Raw genomic sequence first — 20,697 nt, forward strand, 5'->3', positions numbered from 1 at the left:
CATGTTCTGTGCCGACAGGAAGGAGTTAGCGAAAATCTTGGATGTATCCTGTTTGTCGCACTGTTTATGCTGTCTTCTTCTCCTTGTTATCGTCCATGCATGCCCTCATTCTCTCCTTCCCTCTTGCGCAATCCATTTGGCATATGTATGTATGTGTGTGTGTATATATATATATATATATATATATATATATATATATATATATATATATATATATATATATAAAATCATTTGTTCTGCCTCAAAGTTGAACCGCAAGCTTAAACGAGCACAAACTCAATCACTGCAAACCAATATGTTTGCCCTTTTCTCAAACAGGAGCGCACATTGCATCGCCCCCCCCCCCCCCCCCCTCCTTTTTTTTCTTTTTTTCCAAATTTCTTTATCAGTGACAGGCAGCTGGCTGTTTACCTTAAGTTTTTTTTCACTTTCAAACATTATTTCATTTCAAAGCTCATGCATGTCTAAATGTGTCTCATTTGCAGCACTTACATAAAACCATATCGGTTGGTGCGTTTGCTATGCTTGACATAAACGGATGTCATAAAGAGTAACCTTGCTGCTGCTGTGTGAAAGGCACACTGTCCAGGTTGACACACCCTTATTGTTTTGGCTTCCCAAGAAAACTCATTTTCACTTCACTGTGTTCCTTAGTTATTCTCTGGAGGAAACAATCATTTATTTCAAAATGTATAGTTGGATAAAGCCCTGTTGAATGCAGTCTGTCAGAGAGCAGCCTGTCACAAGAGCAGCATTCACGTACTTCTCCTGCAGAATTTGATTGATATAAACTTTATTTTCCGTAAAGTGACTGGTTTACTACCTGACGTGCAGGATGACAGACTGTGGCGAGCGTAAAAGATGAGCCGCCAGCACTCCAGGGTTATGTTCATGTTGACTTAGTGGGCGGTACGGAAGCGCCAGCCGTCATAACATAAACAGGATTATGGTAAAACGTGCTCAAAGACAGTGAGTAGTAGGAGGGGACATGGGGATGTAGTGACAGTCTGATGCAAGGTGTGCTTATATCACGGTGATTTAATGTCGCCGTCTAACAATCATATAACCTCGCACCTTTGACACACATTCCCAATTTATGCTTTTGTTTTTGTGCAAATACGTGATTCGTACAACACGTGCCAGACTTAATCCGAGTTTTTCCAGCACTTCTCACTATGCCTGTGCCACTGTCACATGAAGGACTGACTACAAATCCTTTTGAGGAACTTACACAAACATAATTATTTATTTAGCTGGATAAAACCCACATAATTCTCCTATCAACCGTGGCAAGCTGCATCGTCTTGTCCCTCGAACATGGCTGGGATTAGCAAAGCGGCAGAATGGGGAAATCTGTGTGTGTGTGTGTGTGTGTGTGTGTGTGTGTGCGTGTGCGTGTGCGTGTGCGTGTGCGTGTGCGTGTGCGTGTGTGTGTGTGTGTGTGTGTGTGTGTGTGTGTGTGTGTGCGCGCGTGCGGGTTTGTGCGTGCATGCAAGTGAGTGTGATGAATGTGGTTTCATACCATCTTTGATTTACTGATCTTCAATTAGAAGTTAAAGTACCAATGATTGTCACACACACACTAGGTGTGGTGAAATTATTCTCTGCATTTGACCCATCACCCTTGATCACCCCCTGGGAGGTGAGGGGAGCAGTGGGCAGCAGTGGTGGCCGCGCCCGGGAATCATTTTTGGTAGGGTTCTTTCTTTCTGTTATTAATATTCTGGTTCCTACATTATATATCAATATATATCAATACAGTCTGCGAGGGATACAGTCCGTAAGCACACATGATTGGTCCACTAATAGTACTAACCTTTAACTGTCATGTCTGTGTAATCATGTTTTGTTTTAGTCATGTTTTGTTTTGTTTAGTTATTGGACTCTTTAGTTTCTGGCTTTTCACTCCCTTGTCTTGTTTCCATAGTTACCCATTAGTTTCACCTGTTCCACGTTTGGACTCATTGTGCACTCTTGTTTGTCACCATTGCAACCCATTAGTTTTCACCTGTCACGTCACGCACCTGTTTCACGTTTTGAGTCACGCACCAATCATGTCACTGTTATTTAAGCCTACCTTTGTTCATCACTCGTTTTGCCTGCATTGTCTTTATGCCACACCGGTTCATGTCTCTTTCTGACCAAGTAAGTTTCCTAGTCCATGCCATAGCTTCTGATCTATTTAGCAGCTTCACTTGTGTTTTAGGCACGCTTGCCTTTTTTGTTGTATTTTTGTGTTTGTGGGAGTGAGTGATTTATGTTAAATAAATCCAAGCTTACCTTCACGCATGCCGTTTTTTGCGTTGGAAGAACAACCCCGCAGCAAGCTGCGACCCCCCCCCCCCCCCCCCCCCCACGTGACATTAACAGTTCATTTGACTAATTTTCATTAATTACTAGTTTCTATGTAACTGTTTTTATATTGTTTTACTTTCTTTTTTATTCAAGAAAATGTTTTTGATTTAGTTATCTTATTTTATAAAAAAAAATTAAAAAGTACCTTATCTTCACCATACCTGGTTGTCCAAATTAGGCATAATAATGTGTTAATTCCACGACTGCATATATCGGTTGATATCGGTATCGGTTGATATCGGTATTGGTAATTAAAGAGTTGGACAATATTGGAATATCGGATATCGGCAAAAAGCCATTATCGGACATCCCTAATTTTTGGTGATTTAACCCCAAATTCCAACCATTGATGCTGAGTGCCAAGCAGGGAGGTAATGGGTCCCATTTTTTATAGTCTTTGGTGTGACTCGGCCGGGGTTTGAACTCACAACCGACCGATCTTAGGGCGGACTCTCTAACCCAGTGGTTCTTAACCTGGGTTCGATCGAACCCTAGGGGTTCGGTGAGTCGGCTTCAAGTGTTCGTCGGAGCCTCCGCAGCGGATGTCAAGACACGCCCGACTCATTGTGTAAATAAAAACTTCTCCCTTTCGGCGTATTATGGATACCCTCAAACAATGTTCCCTCTAATTTTCCATATGCGTGAGCAAACGCAAAAACTCCTTGAGCATTCAGTGGAGCACATGTGAGCACACCTGTCCCAAACCTGACTAAATAACAAATTAAATGTTTTATTATTATAATCAAATGACAGCTGTCATTTCCATGAGATTATTTTCTAATATAAGTGTTTTGGCCCACTTACAATGACAATAACAAAAAATATTGTTTTTCATGAGCTGTGTACTAGCATTGTATGTCTGGGTGGAAAACGAAGAAAAGGAACAGACTTTGCTGTGAAAATAAATAAATTATTTTATTTTATCATTTATCATTTTAAATGACATGAGAGTGGCACTTGCCACGGTGAAGCCACGCATATCTGAACTGGTCTCTCAATGGTAATAGCAGAAGTCACACTGAGTTGCAGGTGTGTAATTTGTTGTGAATTCATGCACTGTGTTGGTTTTGTTCTTTGAACAAGGTGATGTTCATGCACGGTTCATTTTGTGCACCAGTAAAAAAACATATAACTTTGCCTTGAATTTGAAAAATGTTTTTTTTTTTTTTCACTAAAGAAGGGTTCGGTGAATGTGCATATGAAACTGGTGGGGTTCGGTACCTCCAACAAGGTTAATAACCACTGCTCTAACCACTAGTTTAATTGGCACTTCTGTCTGCTTTTCATTTACCTTAGTACTTACGCTACCTCCATCTAAGTGCATCTCATTATTCAGTCTGTACTCTGTATTGTAGATTAGGAAAAGAGGTACTAATTGGAGATGGTTAAGATATTATAGATAGACTGATACTGACTTTCTCGATACATTAGAAAGAGTTGTGGAGGGAACAAGTCATAGAAAAAGCTATACAATAGAATATTTAAAAGATGATTGCTCTTAACTACTGTATGAAGCTAGTTAGGCCATAATATCAGTAAGGTTCCGACTACAAACACTTTAAAGATCAAACAATAATAGTTAAAAATGTTTATTTCAACTGCATGATAACTTAATTTCTTTATGTGTACCCAATATATTCTCAGTGATATATGCTTGTTTATAAAGTCAAAATGTTACAAAGGTTTCTACACGTGATACAAAGAAAAAGGTTATTATTTCAGTGTACACCAACATGCAGGACAATAGCATTTGTTCCATTGCAGTGGTGACTATGAAACATACTGTAATGGTCTATTCATCAGATTTAGTTTTTTTAAGACAACTATTAAGGTATAAAACACTAACACAAACTATTAGTCCTCTGTTGGAGTGTCTTTTAACATGCATTTATTGGTCTTATATTTAGACTTTAGAATACGAGATATTTTGAGTACACTGTATGGAGTGTCTTTAAACATGCATTTATTGATCTTGTATTTAGACTTTAGATTACATGATATCTTGAGTACACTGTAAATAAATAAGTTTGCTTTTTTCTGGCTATTGTGTTTACCAGATGAATTATGTAAAAAAAAAAAGGACAAAACTACTCTACTGAAAAAATCGGTACGTTAAATTACAGTGATTCAAGTCACGGATAACTGATGGTATCCTACTAAAAGTAGTTGCAGGTAGTTGAAGTAGCTCAGGGGGTAACACCGCTGGCTTCAGCACAGGAGTCCATCCAGTGTGTGAATCCTGGTCAGGGCAGAAACTGAAATTTAGAATTTCTGAGGGAGCAAAGCCTAATAATAATATAATTATATAATTTTACAATGTCACAATCACCTTAAATGTTTATGTTATTATGTAGTTATTATATTATAAATCATAAATCCAAAATGTTAAATTAAGTTGAACTTTTATTTTGTAAAGATAAACAAAATAATGAGGCAAACGGAAGGAACAGGAAGTGCAATGATATAAGAAATCATCTGCATGTGAAAATGTACATATCTGTAAAGTATGTACCAAGAACTATGACACTATTCAATTTCATTGGAGTTATGACAATACTATTGTAGATGTTAGAATGTCAGATTAGTGACCACAATGTATATTTCCATTGTTGATGAGAACATCAATTAGTTATATGACCCAATCCAAACAAGCTGTCATAGTCATGATTCAGAAAAAAAATTAAACGAGCAGAAAAAGTCAACACACATGGTCACACTTAACACAACCTGCTCACTGAACTTTGTGAATATTATATATATATATATATATATATATATATATATATATATATATATATATATATATATATATATATATATATATATATATATAAAACATGCCATTGCCATAACAAGTTCAAAATTATACACATTTAAGTTCATTGCAAGGCATGATGGAAAAAATGCAAAACACTTTCTCCACATGTATCCACAATAGACTTTTAGCTGCTTGATATTTCTGATTGATTACAAAGCTTTAAAGATGTTGTCATGTAAAGTAAACAAGGTAGCAGTTGAACTTTCACGCACTCCTAATATTCAATTATAATAATTATTAATTATATATCCATTATATTATATAATATGTAAACACAAACATACATATATGGTTACTTTGCATGCAGTGGGATTTCTTCCCCGGCCAAATTATTTTAGCCCCCCCAATCAAAAATGTGGACACCTCTGCTGTAAAGCAAATTAGGGTTAAGTGTCATATATATTAAACATCAACATATGTTGATATATAATAATTAAAGTAAATGTAACAAACTTTTACTGAAAATTGTCTTTCTGTGTTTTCTGTAGTTCTGTTTTAATTACAACATTTTGTAATTTTGACAAATTGTGATTTTAATTACATGGTGGAACCGTAAATCTTACAAATACTGTACTGTACATGTTTTACATTTTACTACAAATTACTGTGAATTCAAAATTGAATAACTGTTTCCCACTTTTTTTTTTTGTAGGGTTAGTTCCACGGCCATTTTTTTACTGTGTAGTTTATTGTCAAATATAAAACTCTACTACCTGGTTGACAAATGTACATTCTTTATTATCATAAATCATACTGTATATAAGGTCAAATGTGTCTAGTTATCAAAGCCAACAGCCTTGTGACGAATAATAATAAAACATTTTATTGTTGTTTTTAACATGTTTTGTTTTGACTGATGCGTTCATTACATCAACTTTTTTTGCTATTTCCTGAAATACTATTTTGAAAGAGAAAACTGACCTCGCCAAAAGGCGGCCAGTAGATAAACTTAGTGGTAAAGCAGCATGAATACATTAGCTGTGTGCAACATCTCAGACCCGTACAGGTCGTGTTGCTCAAATAACAATCGGTGGAATAAGGATAAGGACAGATGCGTTTTCAAGTCAGTTGTATAAGATGCGAAACCAGAGTATTTTACAGTACAAACAGAACACAATCTTCATCCGTCAGAAGTACTTTGGCAGGCAGGACGTCTTTATCATTGATATCGGTCATGGTCTTGCATAAACGCACACAGGCAAGGGCTCGTTTGATTGTGTTACAGTCATCGTTATTTTGCATCTTTAGGCAAGTGGAAGAGCTATAGCCTGCGTCTGCATCGACCGCCATGCATTTCATTTGCCTGCAAGGCTAAACGCGGACTTGGAGAGCACCACTGTCAAAAGTATTTCTGTCAAGTAGAGAAATTCTCCTCCCACTCTCCCAACATCATCATTGCTGAAAATTCTCAAATCTTCTATATTTTCTTTCGCTATTTGGCTTCAATCTGTCAGCCTTCATCTGCCGGGCCCAACGACCCGCCCCACCAACCCCCCTTCCCTTTTCTTCCCCTTTTCACAGCACACGTCTTCACTTGGCATCTTTTCCTCCTGACATGATGTGATTTTCTCCACACTCCCTCCACCCTTCTTTCTTGCTCTCAGGCTCTCCTGCAGCCAGCGGCACCGGCACGCTGCAGATCTACCTGATAGATATTAACGACAACCCCCCAGCACTTATACCCAGGGAGTCTCAGATCTGTGAGCAAATGAACAAGAATGCCAACGGTGTCAATATCACTGCTGCTGACGCCGACACTGACTCTAACGCTGGGCCTTTTGTCTTCGAGCTGCCCTCGTATCCTTCCAGCATCAGACGCAACTGGACAATTACGCGGATAAGTGGTGAGAGGAAATCCCAAATGATCTCCCAAAAAATGCCAATATGTATGCAAAATATATGGACACACAAAAATGATAATGTTTTGAGTCACACTCTCCTTGGAATGATATACAGTGGAACCTCGATGTACAAACTTAATTGGTTCTTGAACAGGATTCATGAATAGGAAAGTTTGTATATCGAACCAAATTTTACCATAAGAAACAATTTAAACATGAATAATGGGTTCCGGCCTTGACAACAGCCCTTGAGTAAAAGTGTGTACACTGTGAACACAATACAAACTGCTCTATAGTACTGATTATCAAACAAGCATAACAAAATGTTCTATTTAATAACAAAGCCAAAAAAAACACAACAACTAACCGCAGCCACCCTGCTTACAAACAGACACACTCTCACTATCGAGTTAACCTTAACGGCCAGGTCGCTACAATGATTAGAAATAAATAAACTCCACTTTACCATTTTGGTTTGTGTTTTTTGTCTGTAGCGGAGAGGGGAGGTAGTGGGGAAGTGTCGACAACGCTGTGGATACTTCCTGAATTTTTCAAGCCACACACCGCTTAGCCATTGCTTTATTTAGACTCATAATGAGCTATTAAAACTAGAAACATCTTGTAAATAGGCTAAAAAGCACACAAAGTATCACAGTAGCTGAATGGATAAGCAGAGCCTGCACAATGGATGTGCTTCCAGGCACGAAATGTTTGTACAAGGACACAAAGTTAGCACGCCAAAGCATATTTTTTATTTGGTCTGAGGTTTGTACAATGAGAGGTTTGTGAAACGAGGTCCCACTGTACTGTATATAAATACAGTAGCATTGTGTGTAACATAAGACATTATCACGTAAAATATTAAAAACAACTGTCAGTATAACGTATTTTAGTTTTATGCTACTGCAAACCACAATCAAAATCATAGACATTTACCATTGTTAAATATAATCTTTGTAAAGGCGGTAGTTTTCATGTGGTTTATTATAAAAATGTTTTACCTACGCAGTTTTTCTCCTTCCTCCTGCACAGGCAACTACGCCCGCCTGAGTCTGAGATACCAAGTCTATTTGGAGCCGGGCATGTACGAGGTCCCAATAACTGTGTCTGACTCGGGAAACCCAACCTTGTCCAACAGGTCGGTCATCAAAGTGAAAGTGTGTCCATGTGATCAAAACGGAGATTGCACTACAGCGGGTGCTGTGGCAGCCGCCGGCTTGGGAACCGGAGCCATCATCTCTATTCTGATCTGCATCATCATTCTGCTCAGTGAGTATCAGCTGTGCCTATCACACCACACCTTGCGGCTGTGTGGCAATGTCATCAACACCATCACACACATTAAATGTGAAAGATTGTGATTGGTTAGGATTTGTCCTCCACAGCTCCCATGGATGTCTTTTCAACACTACTGACCATTCAGTGGGTGCTCTGTTTTTTATATTACCTACCATACTTTATTTGTATTATCAACTGATATGGCCATAATATGCTTGTTATTGTCAAATAAACTAAGTCATTACCATCACCATTCACATTTTTGTAAACCGTTACTTTAAACCCTACATCCTCAGAAACTAATTTTTAATTTTTTTTCCAGGGATAACAAAAGAAATCCAAACCTTATCAATACATTCTTACTTATATATTCTAAAAGGACAATACTAAATAAATGGAGTGTTCCATCTACAGTCATCATTAATGTGTGGAGGAGAATTCTGGAATTCCATACCTAAAAGAATTAAGGCAGCGCGATATCAATGGTGCTCACACAAATTATTGACACATGATTTAATAATAATGAATTGGATTAATATTGCGCTTTTCCAGACACTTAAAGGACTGAGCTGAATCGCTAAAACCCATCATTCATTCACTCCACAGTTACAAGTGGTGGTAAGCTGAAGTACATTTGTAGCCACAGCTGCCCTGGGGTAGACTGACAGAAACATTGCTGCCAATTTTGCGGCTACAGCTCCTGTGACCACCACCAAACATTCATTCACATTTATACAACAGTGTGGGTGACACTGGAGGCAAGGTGGTTGAATGTCCTGCCCAAGGACACAACTGCAGTGACCACCAACCCGCTTGTTATTAAATGACCGCTATGCCTCCTGAGCACTGCTGCCCAATTTGGACATGTTCACTCTAGAGTGCACACTGTTGGAGTGTCAGCTCTTTAGACTAATAGTCATGTGTTGCATTTTTTTTTTTTTTCTAGAAGACAGTACATTTGTACAGCTAGCAAGCAATACACTGGCCGCTCTCAGTTACAGTATATCCAGGTTATAATTCTATAGTTTTGTTCTTTGAGAAGCTATAAGACCATGTAACAAGATTGTGCAACATGCACAACAATCTCTGTGCCAACAGTGTACAGGACTGTCTCAGAAAATTAAAATATTGTGATAAAGTTCTTTATTTTCTGTAATGCAATTAAAAAAACAAAAATGTCATACATTATGGATTCATTACACATCAACTGAAATATTGCAAGCCTTTTATTATTTTATTATTGCTGATTATGGCATACAGCTTAAGAAAACTCAAAAATCCTATCTCAAAAAATTAGAATATTTCCTCAGAACAAGTAAAAAAAAAAACGATTTATAACAGCAAAACAAAATCAAACATTTGAAAATGTCAACTAATGCACTCAATACTTGGTTGAGAATCCTTTTGCACGGATTACTGCATCAATGCGGCGTGGCATGGAGGCAATCAGCCTGTGGCATTGCTGAGGTGTTATGGATGCCCAGGATGCTTCAATAGCGGCCTTTAGCTCATTTGCATTATTGGGTCTGGTGTCTTTCAGCTTCTTCTTCACAATACCCCACACATTCTCTATGGGGTTCAGGTCGGGGGAGTTGGCAGACCAATCGAGGACAGTAATGCCATTGTCAGTACACCAGTTACTGGTGGTTTTGGTTGGTTACAGGTGCCAGATCATGTTGGAAAATGAAATCATCATCTCAATAGAGCTTTTCAACAAATGGAAGCATGTAGTGCTCTAAAATCTCTAGAAGCGTCTCACTTGGGCTATGGAAAAGAAGCACTGGACAGTGGTCCAGAGTACTGTTTTCAGATGAAAGCAAGTTTTGTATTTCATTTGGAAGTCAAAGCGCTAGAGTCTGGAGGAAGGCTGGAGAGGAGCAAAATCCAAGTTGCTTGAAATCCAGTGTGAAGTTCCCACAGTCAGCAATGGTTTTGGGAGCCATGTCAGCTGCTGGTGTTGGTCCACTGTGTTTCATCAAGTCCAGAGCCAATGCAGCTGTGTACCAAGAGATTTTAGAGCACTACATGCTTCCATCTGTTGAAAAGTTCTGTGGAGATGATGATTTCATTTTCCAGCATGATCTGGCACCTGCCCACAGTGCCAAAACCACCAGTAACTGGTGTACTGACCATGGCATTACTGTCCTCGATTGTCCTGCCAACTCCCCTGACCTGAACCCCATAGAGAATTTGTGGGGTATTGTGAAGAAGAAGCTGAAAGACACCAGACCCAATAATGCAAATGAGCTAAAGGCCGCTATTGAAGCATCCTGGGCATCCATAACACCTCAGCAATGCCACAGGCTGATTGCCTCCATGCCACGCCGCATTGATGCAGTAATCCGTGCAAAAGGATTCCCAACCAAGTATTGAGTGCATTAGTTGACATTTACAAACGTTTGATTTTGTTTTGCTGCTATAAATCTATTTTTTTTACTTGGTCTGAGGAAATATTCTAATTTTTTGAGATAGGATTTTTGAGTTTTCTTAAGCTGTATGCCATAATCAGCAATATTAAATTAATAAAATGCTTGCAATATTTCAGCTGATGTGTAATGAATCCAGAATGTATGACATTTTTGTTTTTTTAATTGCATTACAGAAAATAAAGAACTTTATCACAATATTCAAATTTTCTGAGACGGTCCTGTATATCATCAATAATGGACTTCATTTAACATTGTGTAACTACAGGCTGTGAATTTCCTTAGTATGTCCTTGCCGCTCCTAAGAGTAAGGACAGACATGTTTAGCTACTTTACTGTTCATCATATACTCACAATATGACATTGATTATTCAAAGTCATCGGTGTGTATACAATTTGGATTTCAGAAGTGATAGGACACAACTGGTTTGCGTACAGGGGCATGGCTTGAAGAGATTAGATCAGGGGTAGGGAACCTATGGCTCTAGAGCCATAGGTTCTTTTGATGACTGCATCTGGCTCTCAGATAACTTTTAGCTGACATTGCTTAACACGATAAGTAATGAATAATTCCGCTGGTAATCACAATGTTAAAAATAACGTTGAAAATATAAAACATTATCATGCATTTTAATCCATCCATCAGTTTTCTACCCCACTTCTTCAAGAAGTCGCATTAATGGTAAGAAGTATTTTATTGATTATTGGTTAGCTTCAGAATAACAATGTTATTAAAAAGAATAAGATACTTATTATACTCTAAAAATGTTGGTCTTGAAAATGCACACAATTAGTTGTATTCAGTGTTAAAAAATATTATATGACTCTCACGGAAATACATTTTAAAATATTTGGCTTTCGTGGCTCTCTCAGCCAAAAAGGTTCCCGACCCCTGGATTAGATGCATGTTTTGGAGTAATATAAATCAAAACAAATTGTTAAACTATTTATTATTTTGTACAAAATTAACAGAATTACCGTATTTTCCGCACTATAAGGCGCACCGGATTATTAGCCGCACCTTCAATGAATGGCATATTTCATAACTTTGTCCACCAATAAGCCGCCCCGGACTATAAGCCGCGCCTACGCTGCGCTAAAGGGAATGTCAAAAAAACAGTCAGATAGGTCAGTCAAACTTTAATAATATATTAAAAACCAGCGTTCTAACAACTCTGTTCACTCCCAAAATGTACGCAAATGTGCAATCACAAACATAGTAAAATTCAAAATAGTGCAGAGCAATAGCAACATAATGTTGCTCGAACGTTAATGTCACAACACACAAAATAAACATAGCGCTCACTTTCTGAAGTTATTCTTCATTCGTAAATCCTTCGTCTTCGGTGTCCGAAGTGAAAAGTTGGGCAAATTTACGATCCACTGGCAGATGTTGGCGTCGTCTGGCGCTGCCTCCTCGTCTTAGTGAAGGTGTGTTCGCCTTCTGTCCTCCATTGTTCCCACGCAGTTAGCAGTCTAGCTTCGAATGCCCTGTTGACACCAATATCTAGCGGCTGGAGGTCTTTTGTCAATCCACCCGGAATGACGGCGAGTATTGAATTAAGCGCGTAAGCGTGTCTCTCAATGTGCTGTTATGAGCTAGCAAATATAACAACTACACTACCCAGCATGCAACGATAGTTACGAGCATGCGCGGTAGCCCTGAGAAGCGTTGTATGCTGGGAGTTAGAATGTGGTTATGAGCACGCTGTAAGTAAACGTTGAGAACTCAGTTAACACGCCTCGTCTGCATTATTTATAATTAGACAGACAACACACTTAATAGGAGCCATTTTGGGGTCTTTACATAAACACACAAATGGAAATGAAACGTCACATATCCCAGCATGCACCGCGCGCTTCTTCGTCCTCCACTGTTCCCACGCAGTTAGCAGTCTAGCTTCGAATGCCCTGTTGACACCAATATCTAGCGGCTGGAGGTCTTTTGTCAATCCACCCGGAATGACGGCGAGTATTGAATTAAGTGCGTAAGCGTGTCTCTCAATGTGCTGTTATGAGCTAGCAAATATAACAACTACACTACCCAGCATGCAACGATAGTTACGAGCATGCGCGGTAGCCCTGAGAAGCGTTGTTGTATGCTGGGAGTTAGAATGTGGTTATGAGCACGCTGTAAGTAAACGTTGAGAACTCAGTTAACACGCCTCGTCTGCATTATTTATAATTAGACAGACAACACACTTAATAGGAGCCATTTTGGGGTCTTTACATAAACACACAAATGGAAATGAAACGTCACATATCCCAGCATGCACCGCGCGCTTCTTCTACGGGGAAAAAAGATGGCGGCTGTTTACCGTAGTTGCGAGACCTAAACTTTATGAAAATGAATCTTAATATTTATCCATATATAAAGCGCACCGGGTTATAAGGCGCACTGTCAGCTTTTGAGAAAATGTGTGGTTTTTAGGTGCGCCTTATAGTGCGGAAAATACGGTAAATAATTACACTTGTATGTCCCGGCTGAGACTCAAACAATGTCTTCTGGAACAGAATACTTATATTTAAGCTTTTACACCACCAGGAGTCAGATATCTTAGCTGCAATTTGTGTTAGTCAACAACACAATGTAACATCATGTCACATCTTACCGCTGATTGGTCAGTTGCTGTGAGCTGCCAATCACTGTCACTCTGTCAAGAGGCCAGCGCCAGGAAGCAAATCAGTGAGCTGGTAGGCGGTCCAAAACGACAAATTTCAGCCTGAGTGGCCGTTTTCTGCCTGGTGCTAGTGTTTGACTCTATTCAACAGTGTGAAAATATTTTAGGACATCAAAAAGTGCCTTTTGAAAAAGTGCTGAGGACATGTCCCCACTAAACCCTCCCCAAAGTACGCCAGTTCGTTTAACAACGGCTGTTTTTTTTACTTTGAGGGAGACCGCCAATAGATATACTTGTAAAAACATGCAATAAAATGTTTCAGTGTTTTTTGGGTCCACATTAAGCGCTTGTCATTCCGCTCCGACCAGCTTTGCACAATGCCTAGACTCAATCCTGCAACCACACATCCCCGCTAATTGGAAATTGAGCAGTGCTAGGCCGTAGGCTTAAAACCCAGGATAGCAACCCACCGTCTAGTGCAACTCTTTCCCAACAGCTAAGCTAGCTGGCATCCGTTACACTCACCCATCTAAACCCTAACCTAGCCTGCACACATCTGGGCACTGATTGAGAATTGAGCAGCACTAGCCAATAAGCTTAAAGCCTACTGTCAACCCATTGTCCAACATTTTTTGAGGTTTACCGAACGCTGAGTGGCACCCTCCAGGGCACTGCTTGTACGTATACCATGACCTTGTTTGGAACATACAAACACTATTGCAAAATAATCCAAAAACCAAGCCAAGCTAAGGTCATTGTGCTTCAAAAGTTGCCATTTATTGCTGTCATGCATTACAAAAATGACATGATTTATTTATATTGTTTGTAGCAAAGGTCAGAACCCTAGGTTCTACAATTTCTAAACTTGTTGATGACTTAGGGCCTGAATTACTAAAATCCAAATACCGTGAGCTAAACAGTGTGTGAAATCTATAAAATGGCGTGTTTCGTCCGATTTACTAAGACCGTGTGTTCAATTGCTAAATCTCTATTTTATGCTGCTGCTGTCACATATACTGTATATACTGTAATATTGTACATGGTAATTGGTATATATTGTATATATGTTATAGACATAATATAATTTATCTGTATATATATTATTCTGTACACAAATTGTGTATATATTTGTATATATGTTAGATTTTTTATCGCTATATTAGTCTATTTATACCTGCATTGTCCTTTCCATCCTTACACTTTCCATCATTGTAACTGAGCTACTGTGTTGAACAATTTCCCTTGTGGATCATTAAAGTTTGTCTAAGTCTAAGTCTAAAGTGGATCAGATTGCTTAATATAAATGAAGATTTTGTGTGTACTATACGGGGCATCACCACATGAAAATGTGGTGACACTCTCATTTACTGCACATTCATGTTACCATGCTCCTCCTTGTGTTTTCAAACATGCAGGAGACATGTACCACTTTGTATGGGCATTTTAGACACAGTCCTGCAGTGCATCCACATTGACACCACTATTATTTTTCACTGCCGAAGTTGCGCTCATTGGAGGCTTAAAGTTTTTAATTTTTTATATAAGAAATGTTTTAATAATAATAATAATAGAATAATATTTATTCTATGAAAAAACAAACGTCACTAAAACTTCACAAAAATAAATATTAAATGACACCAAAACGCATTTATTTAATTTGTTTTAATACGAAAGGGACAAGAGGTAGAAAATGGATGGATGGAAGTCCCTAAAATCCTCTAGCAGCTATAAAAATATAAAATGATGTTGCTGAATAGACAATGTGTCTAATCTTTTTTTATTTCTGACCGTCCAAAATGTTTACACACACACACAGGATGAAGGATTCTCGTCTGTCCATCATCTGTGCAGCGCGGGCACGGATCCGGCAGCCGTGTGTGGAACTGTTAGTTTGCACGTCCTTCTGACACGTACTAAATAAAACACAAAATAGTGCTCGCAAAACGGTGATGTGTGTCATACTTGGTCGGGGGGTGGAGTGGGGGCGTGGTTGGGGGCGTGGTTAAGAGGGGAGTATATTTACAGCTAGAATTCACCAAGTCAAGTATTTCATATATATATATATATATATATACAATATATATATATATATATATATATATATATATATATATATATATATATATATATATATATATATATATATATAAATAAAATAAATACTTGAATTTCAGTGTTCATTTATTTACATATATACACACATCTACTCATTGTTGAGTTAAGGGTTGAATTGTCCATCCTTGTTCTATTCTCTGTCACTATTTTTCTAACCATGCTGAACACCCTCTCTGATGATGCATTGTTGTGTGGCACGCACAAAAGTGCTTTCATCAAATGCACTGGAGTCTGGAATCTTCCATCTCTCCCTAGCATGGCCCAAAACCGGTCAATCTTTTCTTCCTGAGGAAGATCTTCACTGCCAAGCACTTGGTAGTCCACTACTTCTTCCCGGAGGTATCCAGGTCCAATCGCAGCTGCGGCTTGGAACTTACAAGCGTATTTCTTCATCTTACTCGTCGTCGGCGTCACCATGGCTGTATCTTCCTCGTTCTTCTGCTTCGTCTCCTTGTTGTGTGCGCTTTTGTGCACTGCACTCTCTAAAAGCCCTAGATGTTATTGTCACATATGCATGTACAGTAGATGGCAGTATTGTCTTGTTTAAGAGTGTCACAACATTGCTGTTTACGGCAGACAAACTGCTTTACGGTAGACGAAAACGGGACTGCTGTTGTTGTGTGTTGTTACCGCACTGGGAGAACGTTAATGAAACTGCCTAACAATAAACCCACATAAGAAACCAACAAATCACCCTCGATCATTCTACAGTTATAACATGATTGGGCAGGCACGCTGTTTATATTGTGGGAAAGCGGACGTGAAAACAGGCTGTCGACACGTCACTCAGGTTTGCATGGAGCTGGAGGGGGCGTGGCCTCCAGCTCCGGCTGAATTTCGGGAGATTTTCGGGAGAAAATTTGTCCCGGGAGGTTTTCGGGAAAGGCGCTGAATTTCGGGAGTCTCCCGGAAAATCCGGGAGGGTTGGCAAGTATGATGTGTGTTGATTAATCACATTGCCCGTGCTAAATAATTATATTTGCATCTTCTCCTCCCAGTACTGTGGGCATTTTGATGATCAGAATATATTTTGCATATTAATGAAGACGGAGACGCAAAATGGATTGCAGGCCTTAATCTGCTCACTTAACATACGGAATCAACTTTGCACACATTTTCTAGATCACCTTTGATTGTGATATCAGGTGTGCACATGTTTTAGTACACGCAAACCTATAGTAAATCACGCCCTTATTGTTCTTCGTCAAAGCAGGAACTTTTCTGGTTTTAGTGGCTGTCCAGTCCAAGATCAGTGTGAAATAGGTGTCGAACAGTTTTCTAACTGTTGTCATTATTGTCACGTTACCTCCGGTGTAAATATCAGGAAGCGATAAAGAAGGCTGAGTCGTTATTCAACAAAGCAAGAACACGACCAAGACAAAATAAAGGCAGTATTCCTAAAGTGTAGTGTTTTATACATCTTTCAAATGTATGTATCCCAATGATGTTTGTGTGTCTTTGCAGGCATGGTGCTGCTGTTTGTGGTGTGGATCAAGCGCAGGGAGAAGGAGAGACACATTAAACAGCTGCTCATTGACCCGGAGGATGATGTCAGAGACAACATCCTGAAATACGATGAAGAGGGAGGGGGAGAAGAGGACCAGGTGAGATCCCAGGAGAAGAAAGTCACATGCTCTCTAATCTGACCTCTTGTACCCTTATTACATCTGTGTCACCCTCTGGATCTGTAGGACTACGACCTGAGTCAGCTGCAGCAGCCTGACTCGTTGGAGCACATCATCAGCAAGCCTCCAGGTGTCCGCAGGGTGGATGAACGGCCCATCATCCCAGAATCCCAGTACCCAATCAGACCAGTCGTGCCCCACCCCGGAGACATCGGGGACTTTATCCATGAGGTGACCTGTTCACATGATTGTGTATAGATTGTTGCCCTTTCAGCAGCCTGGCCTTTCACTTGCCATCGATCTTGACATTTAATATGATTACAATTTTCTCTTTAATAGGTAGTGGCTGGCATGGCCACAAAAAGCCACAATTTGGCTCTCATTGCACGGGGATTTACATTTCCACATGCACAAACAAACACAAACCTAAAATGTCGGCACTTTGATGCGAGAAAATGCTGATTGACAGACTTGTGACAGCATGTTCACACTCGAGAGGTGTTGGCAGCTGTTCAGCTTTGATCCATCCAACCTTGTCTCTCATTCACACACACACACACACACTCGCCTGATCCCGTTCCAGCAGCCTAGTAAAACACAAGCATCAACAAATACACGACGTTCCTGCCACCCACTGTGTGCCAGGAAATAAAGACCATTCTGATTTACAGTATATATTTCTATACGTCGCCTCACCATGTATCCTACTGAAGTGGATGGAACCCCCGTCACCTGACAAACCTTTCTGTAGATAGTCCTGCTTTGTCATTCTTGGAAGCAAGTGATATTCAGGGATGTTATTTGCGCTGTTTATCCACAACTATTGAATATAAAGAAACACGTTCAATTCAGTCAATGCAGTTTGACTGTTGTAGCCTGAGCTTGCTCTGTCCATTTTCATCAAACATATTTTCTTTCGTCAAGGCAAGTAATAGCCAAAATTCTTGTCGTAGAAAAAATGTCCAAGGCACTGTTTAAATCCTTTGGTGACTCTAGATTACATAAGCAAAATGTTCAAGTTTGTAGGTATATGAATTGTTTTACCTTTCTATCAGTCACAATCTTCATAATTAATAGGGTTGTCCCGATCCGATATTGATAACAGCCCAATATCAGCTATAAAACAAAGGTATCAGACTATATTGGCCTACATCTAAAACATCCAATATAAGAACTCCAATTTCTTGGATTTTACTGACGTCACTTCCGGCTCACGTCCCGTCCCGCCCAATAAATACGTGTGGTAGTCAAGCTAGCTCTGTTCTCAATGGGTACGATGTGCCATTAGCCTTTCTCAAAGAAAAAAATGCCCTATGCTTGTGCTGTTTTTGGCTCTATGAATTGTTCAAATCGCGAAAAAGATAAACGTTTCTTCAGAGTTTCTCGAGAGCTAATCAAAAAGGGCGGAAAACTGAAAGATTTTACGAAACAACATTGAAAGCATGCAACTCAGACTCCAGTCCAAAGGAGCAAAGTCGAAGAATGCATGAGTTTGCAATAGAGATGTCCGATAAATGCGTTAAAATGTAATATCGGAAAGTATCGGTATCGTTTTTTTTTATTATCGGTATCTGTTTTTTTTTTTGTTTGTTTTTGTTTGGGTTTTTTATTAAATCAACATAAAAAACACAAGATACACTTACAATTAGTGCACCAACCCAAAAAACCTCCCTCCTCCATTTACGCTCATTCACACTCATTCACACAAAAGAGTTGTTTCTTTCTGTTATTAATATTCTGGTTCCTACATTATATATCAATATATATCAATACAGTCTGCAAGGGATACAGTCCGTAAGCACACATGATTGTGTGTGCTGCTGGTCCACTAATAGTACTAACCTTTAACAGTTAATGTTACTCATTTTCATTAATTACTAGTTTCTATGTAACTGGTTTTATATTGTTTTACTTTCTTTTTTATTCAAGGAAATGTTTTTAATGTATTTATTTATTTTATTTATTTTTTTAAAAAGTACCTTATCTTCACCATAACTGGTTGTCCAAATTAGGCATAATAATGTGTTAATTCCACGACTGCGTATATCGGTTGATATCGGTATCTGTAATTAAAGAGTTGGACAATATTGGAATATCATTATTGGACATCCTTAGTTTGCAATGATCACTTTGTTTGATATTGGGTTTCACTATGTAAAAGCGCTTTGAGTCACTAGAGAAAAGCGCTATATAAATATAATTCACTTCACACAGTTGATCATAGTCTGAATTGATTTCAAGAGAACAAAAGCCTTCAATAGCATATGATGTGTTTAAGCAGTAAACTGACTATCCTTCTCTGTGTTTAGGGTCTCCGAGCAGCTGACAATGACCCCACAGCACCACCTTATGACTCGCTGCTGGTGTTTGACTATGAGGGCAGCGGCTCCACTTCTGGTTCTGTCAGTTCTCTCAACTCTTCTAGCACCGGAGAGCAGGACTACGACTACCTCAACGACTGGGGACCCCGCTTCAAGAAGCTGGCCGAGATGTACGGCGGGGGGGAGGAGGATTAAATCACACACACTCACGCACTCGTCTTATCAGCTGGCTTGCTATGTCCCGCCAACACCAGGGCTGGCAACAAGTTCACACCGACTGACCAACATTCGGACTACCTGCTCCAGAGGTCGGGCACCGTCTGACTGACACAGAAGCTCTGAGTTATCACAATTTGTATTTTCAAACTTTCATGTGAAGTTTTAAGCCAGGCTTTAGTCGCTTCTGTCTGATTTTCTTTTTTTTTGTGACTTATTTTTTTTGTTCTCTTCACTCCACAACAAGAGTCGTTCCTTACTCCTCAAGGTGTTCACTTCCCTCTAACTGTCAGCCCCTGTCTGCCTCTCTGCAGAAGCTTTTTGGTTTCAGCCTCTTTGTCTAGGGGGTAGCAAAAAGGAACAAGAACCCAGATATGACAGTCCCTCCTGTGTGAGGCCTCTGGTTTATTCTCTCTTGAACTTGAATTACTTAGAATAGAAGCACTGTTGTTTAAAAAAAAAAAAAAACGAAAAGAAAAAAAAGTGCCTTCAGTGGTGCATATTTTAACCGACTCCCTCTAACTCAGGATAAGTTGCCATTTTCTGGGCGTCTGCGCCTTCATTTACCCCTGACCCTTTAACTCAGACCTTTCCATCGTGCTGCAGGGCTGTGCTTTAGCTGCAGTTTCAGCTATGACCAGCGAAGGCGGGTGTTATGTAAGACATACCGGACAAATCAGTACATGTTGATGGCAGCCAAGTTGAATATGATTGCATAAATCACACAAATACGAGATGGGACTGTTGTGGAGAAGTGTCTTTGTTTCTTCTGGCTTCATTAGCAGCTGTGTTTGTTTTGAACTCAGTAATCACACCTCACACACGACAGTCATGTGTCCAATCCTTTGAAGGTCACGTGACGGAGGGTCTTTGCCTTCATTTATGGTTTACATGTTTATCCGTACACCCAAAGGGACGTATACATGTTACAAGTTTACTACAAAAGGGAAGGGATTCAAATGGACCCCATTCCTGGGTGAATCTCGCGTGAGAGGCAGAGGGGTAGTTAATCATTTTGCAATGCAGTTTGCTGAAAATTATGGAAAGCGCCACCCTACATAGCAACCGATGCTGTGGTCAA

General features: G+C 39.5%; 1 protein-coding gene across 1 annotated transcript in view; it reads left to right on the top strand.

Moving 5' to 3' along the window:
- Positions 1-20,355, top strand: part of LOC133618808 (cadherin-4-like) — a 628,483-nt gene extending 608,128 nt beyond the window's left edge. Inside the window, exons 13-17 of the mRNA XM_061979541.2 lie at positions 6,778-7,017; positions 8,047-8,283; positions 16,919-17,058; positions 17,146-17,310; positions 19,389-20,355. Coding sequence (XP_061835525.2) covers positions 6,778-7,017; positions 8,047-8,283; positions 16,919-17,058; positions 17,146-17,310; positions 19,389-19,595 — 989 coding nt within the window. The 3' untranslated portion in view covers positions 19,596-20,355. The remainder of the gene's footprint in view (positions 1-6,777; positions 7,018-8,046; positions 8,284-16,918; positions 17,059-17,145; positions 17,311-19,388) is intronic.
- Positions 20,356-20,697: the final 342 nt, after the last annotated feature.

Source organism: Nerophis lumbriciformis, linkage group LG01 (assembly GCF_033978685.3).
Source record: "Nerophis lumbriciformis linkage group LG01, RoL_Nlum_v2.1, whole genome shotgun sequence".
NCBI classification, from domain to species: domain Eukaryota; kingdom Metazoa; phylum Chordata; class Actinopteri; order Syngnathiformes; family Syngnathidae; genus Nerophis; species Nerophis lumbriciformis.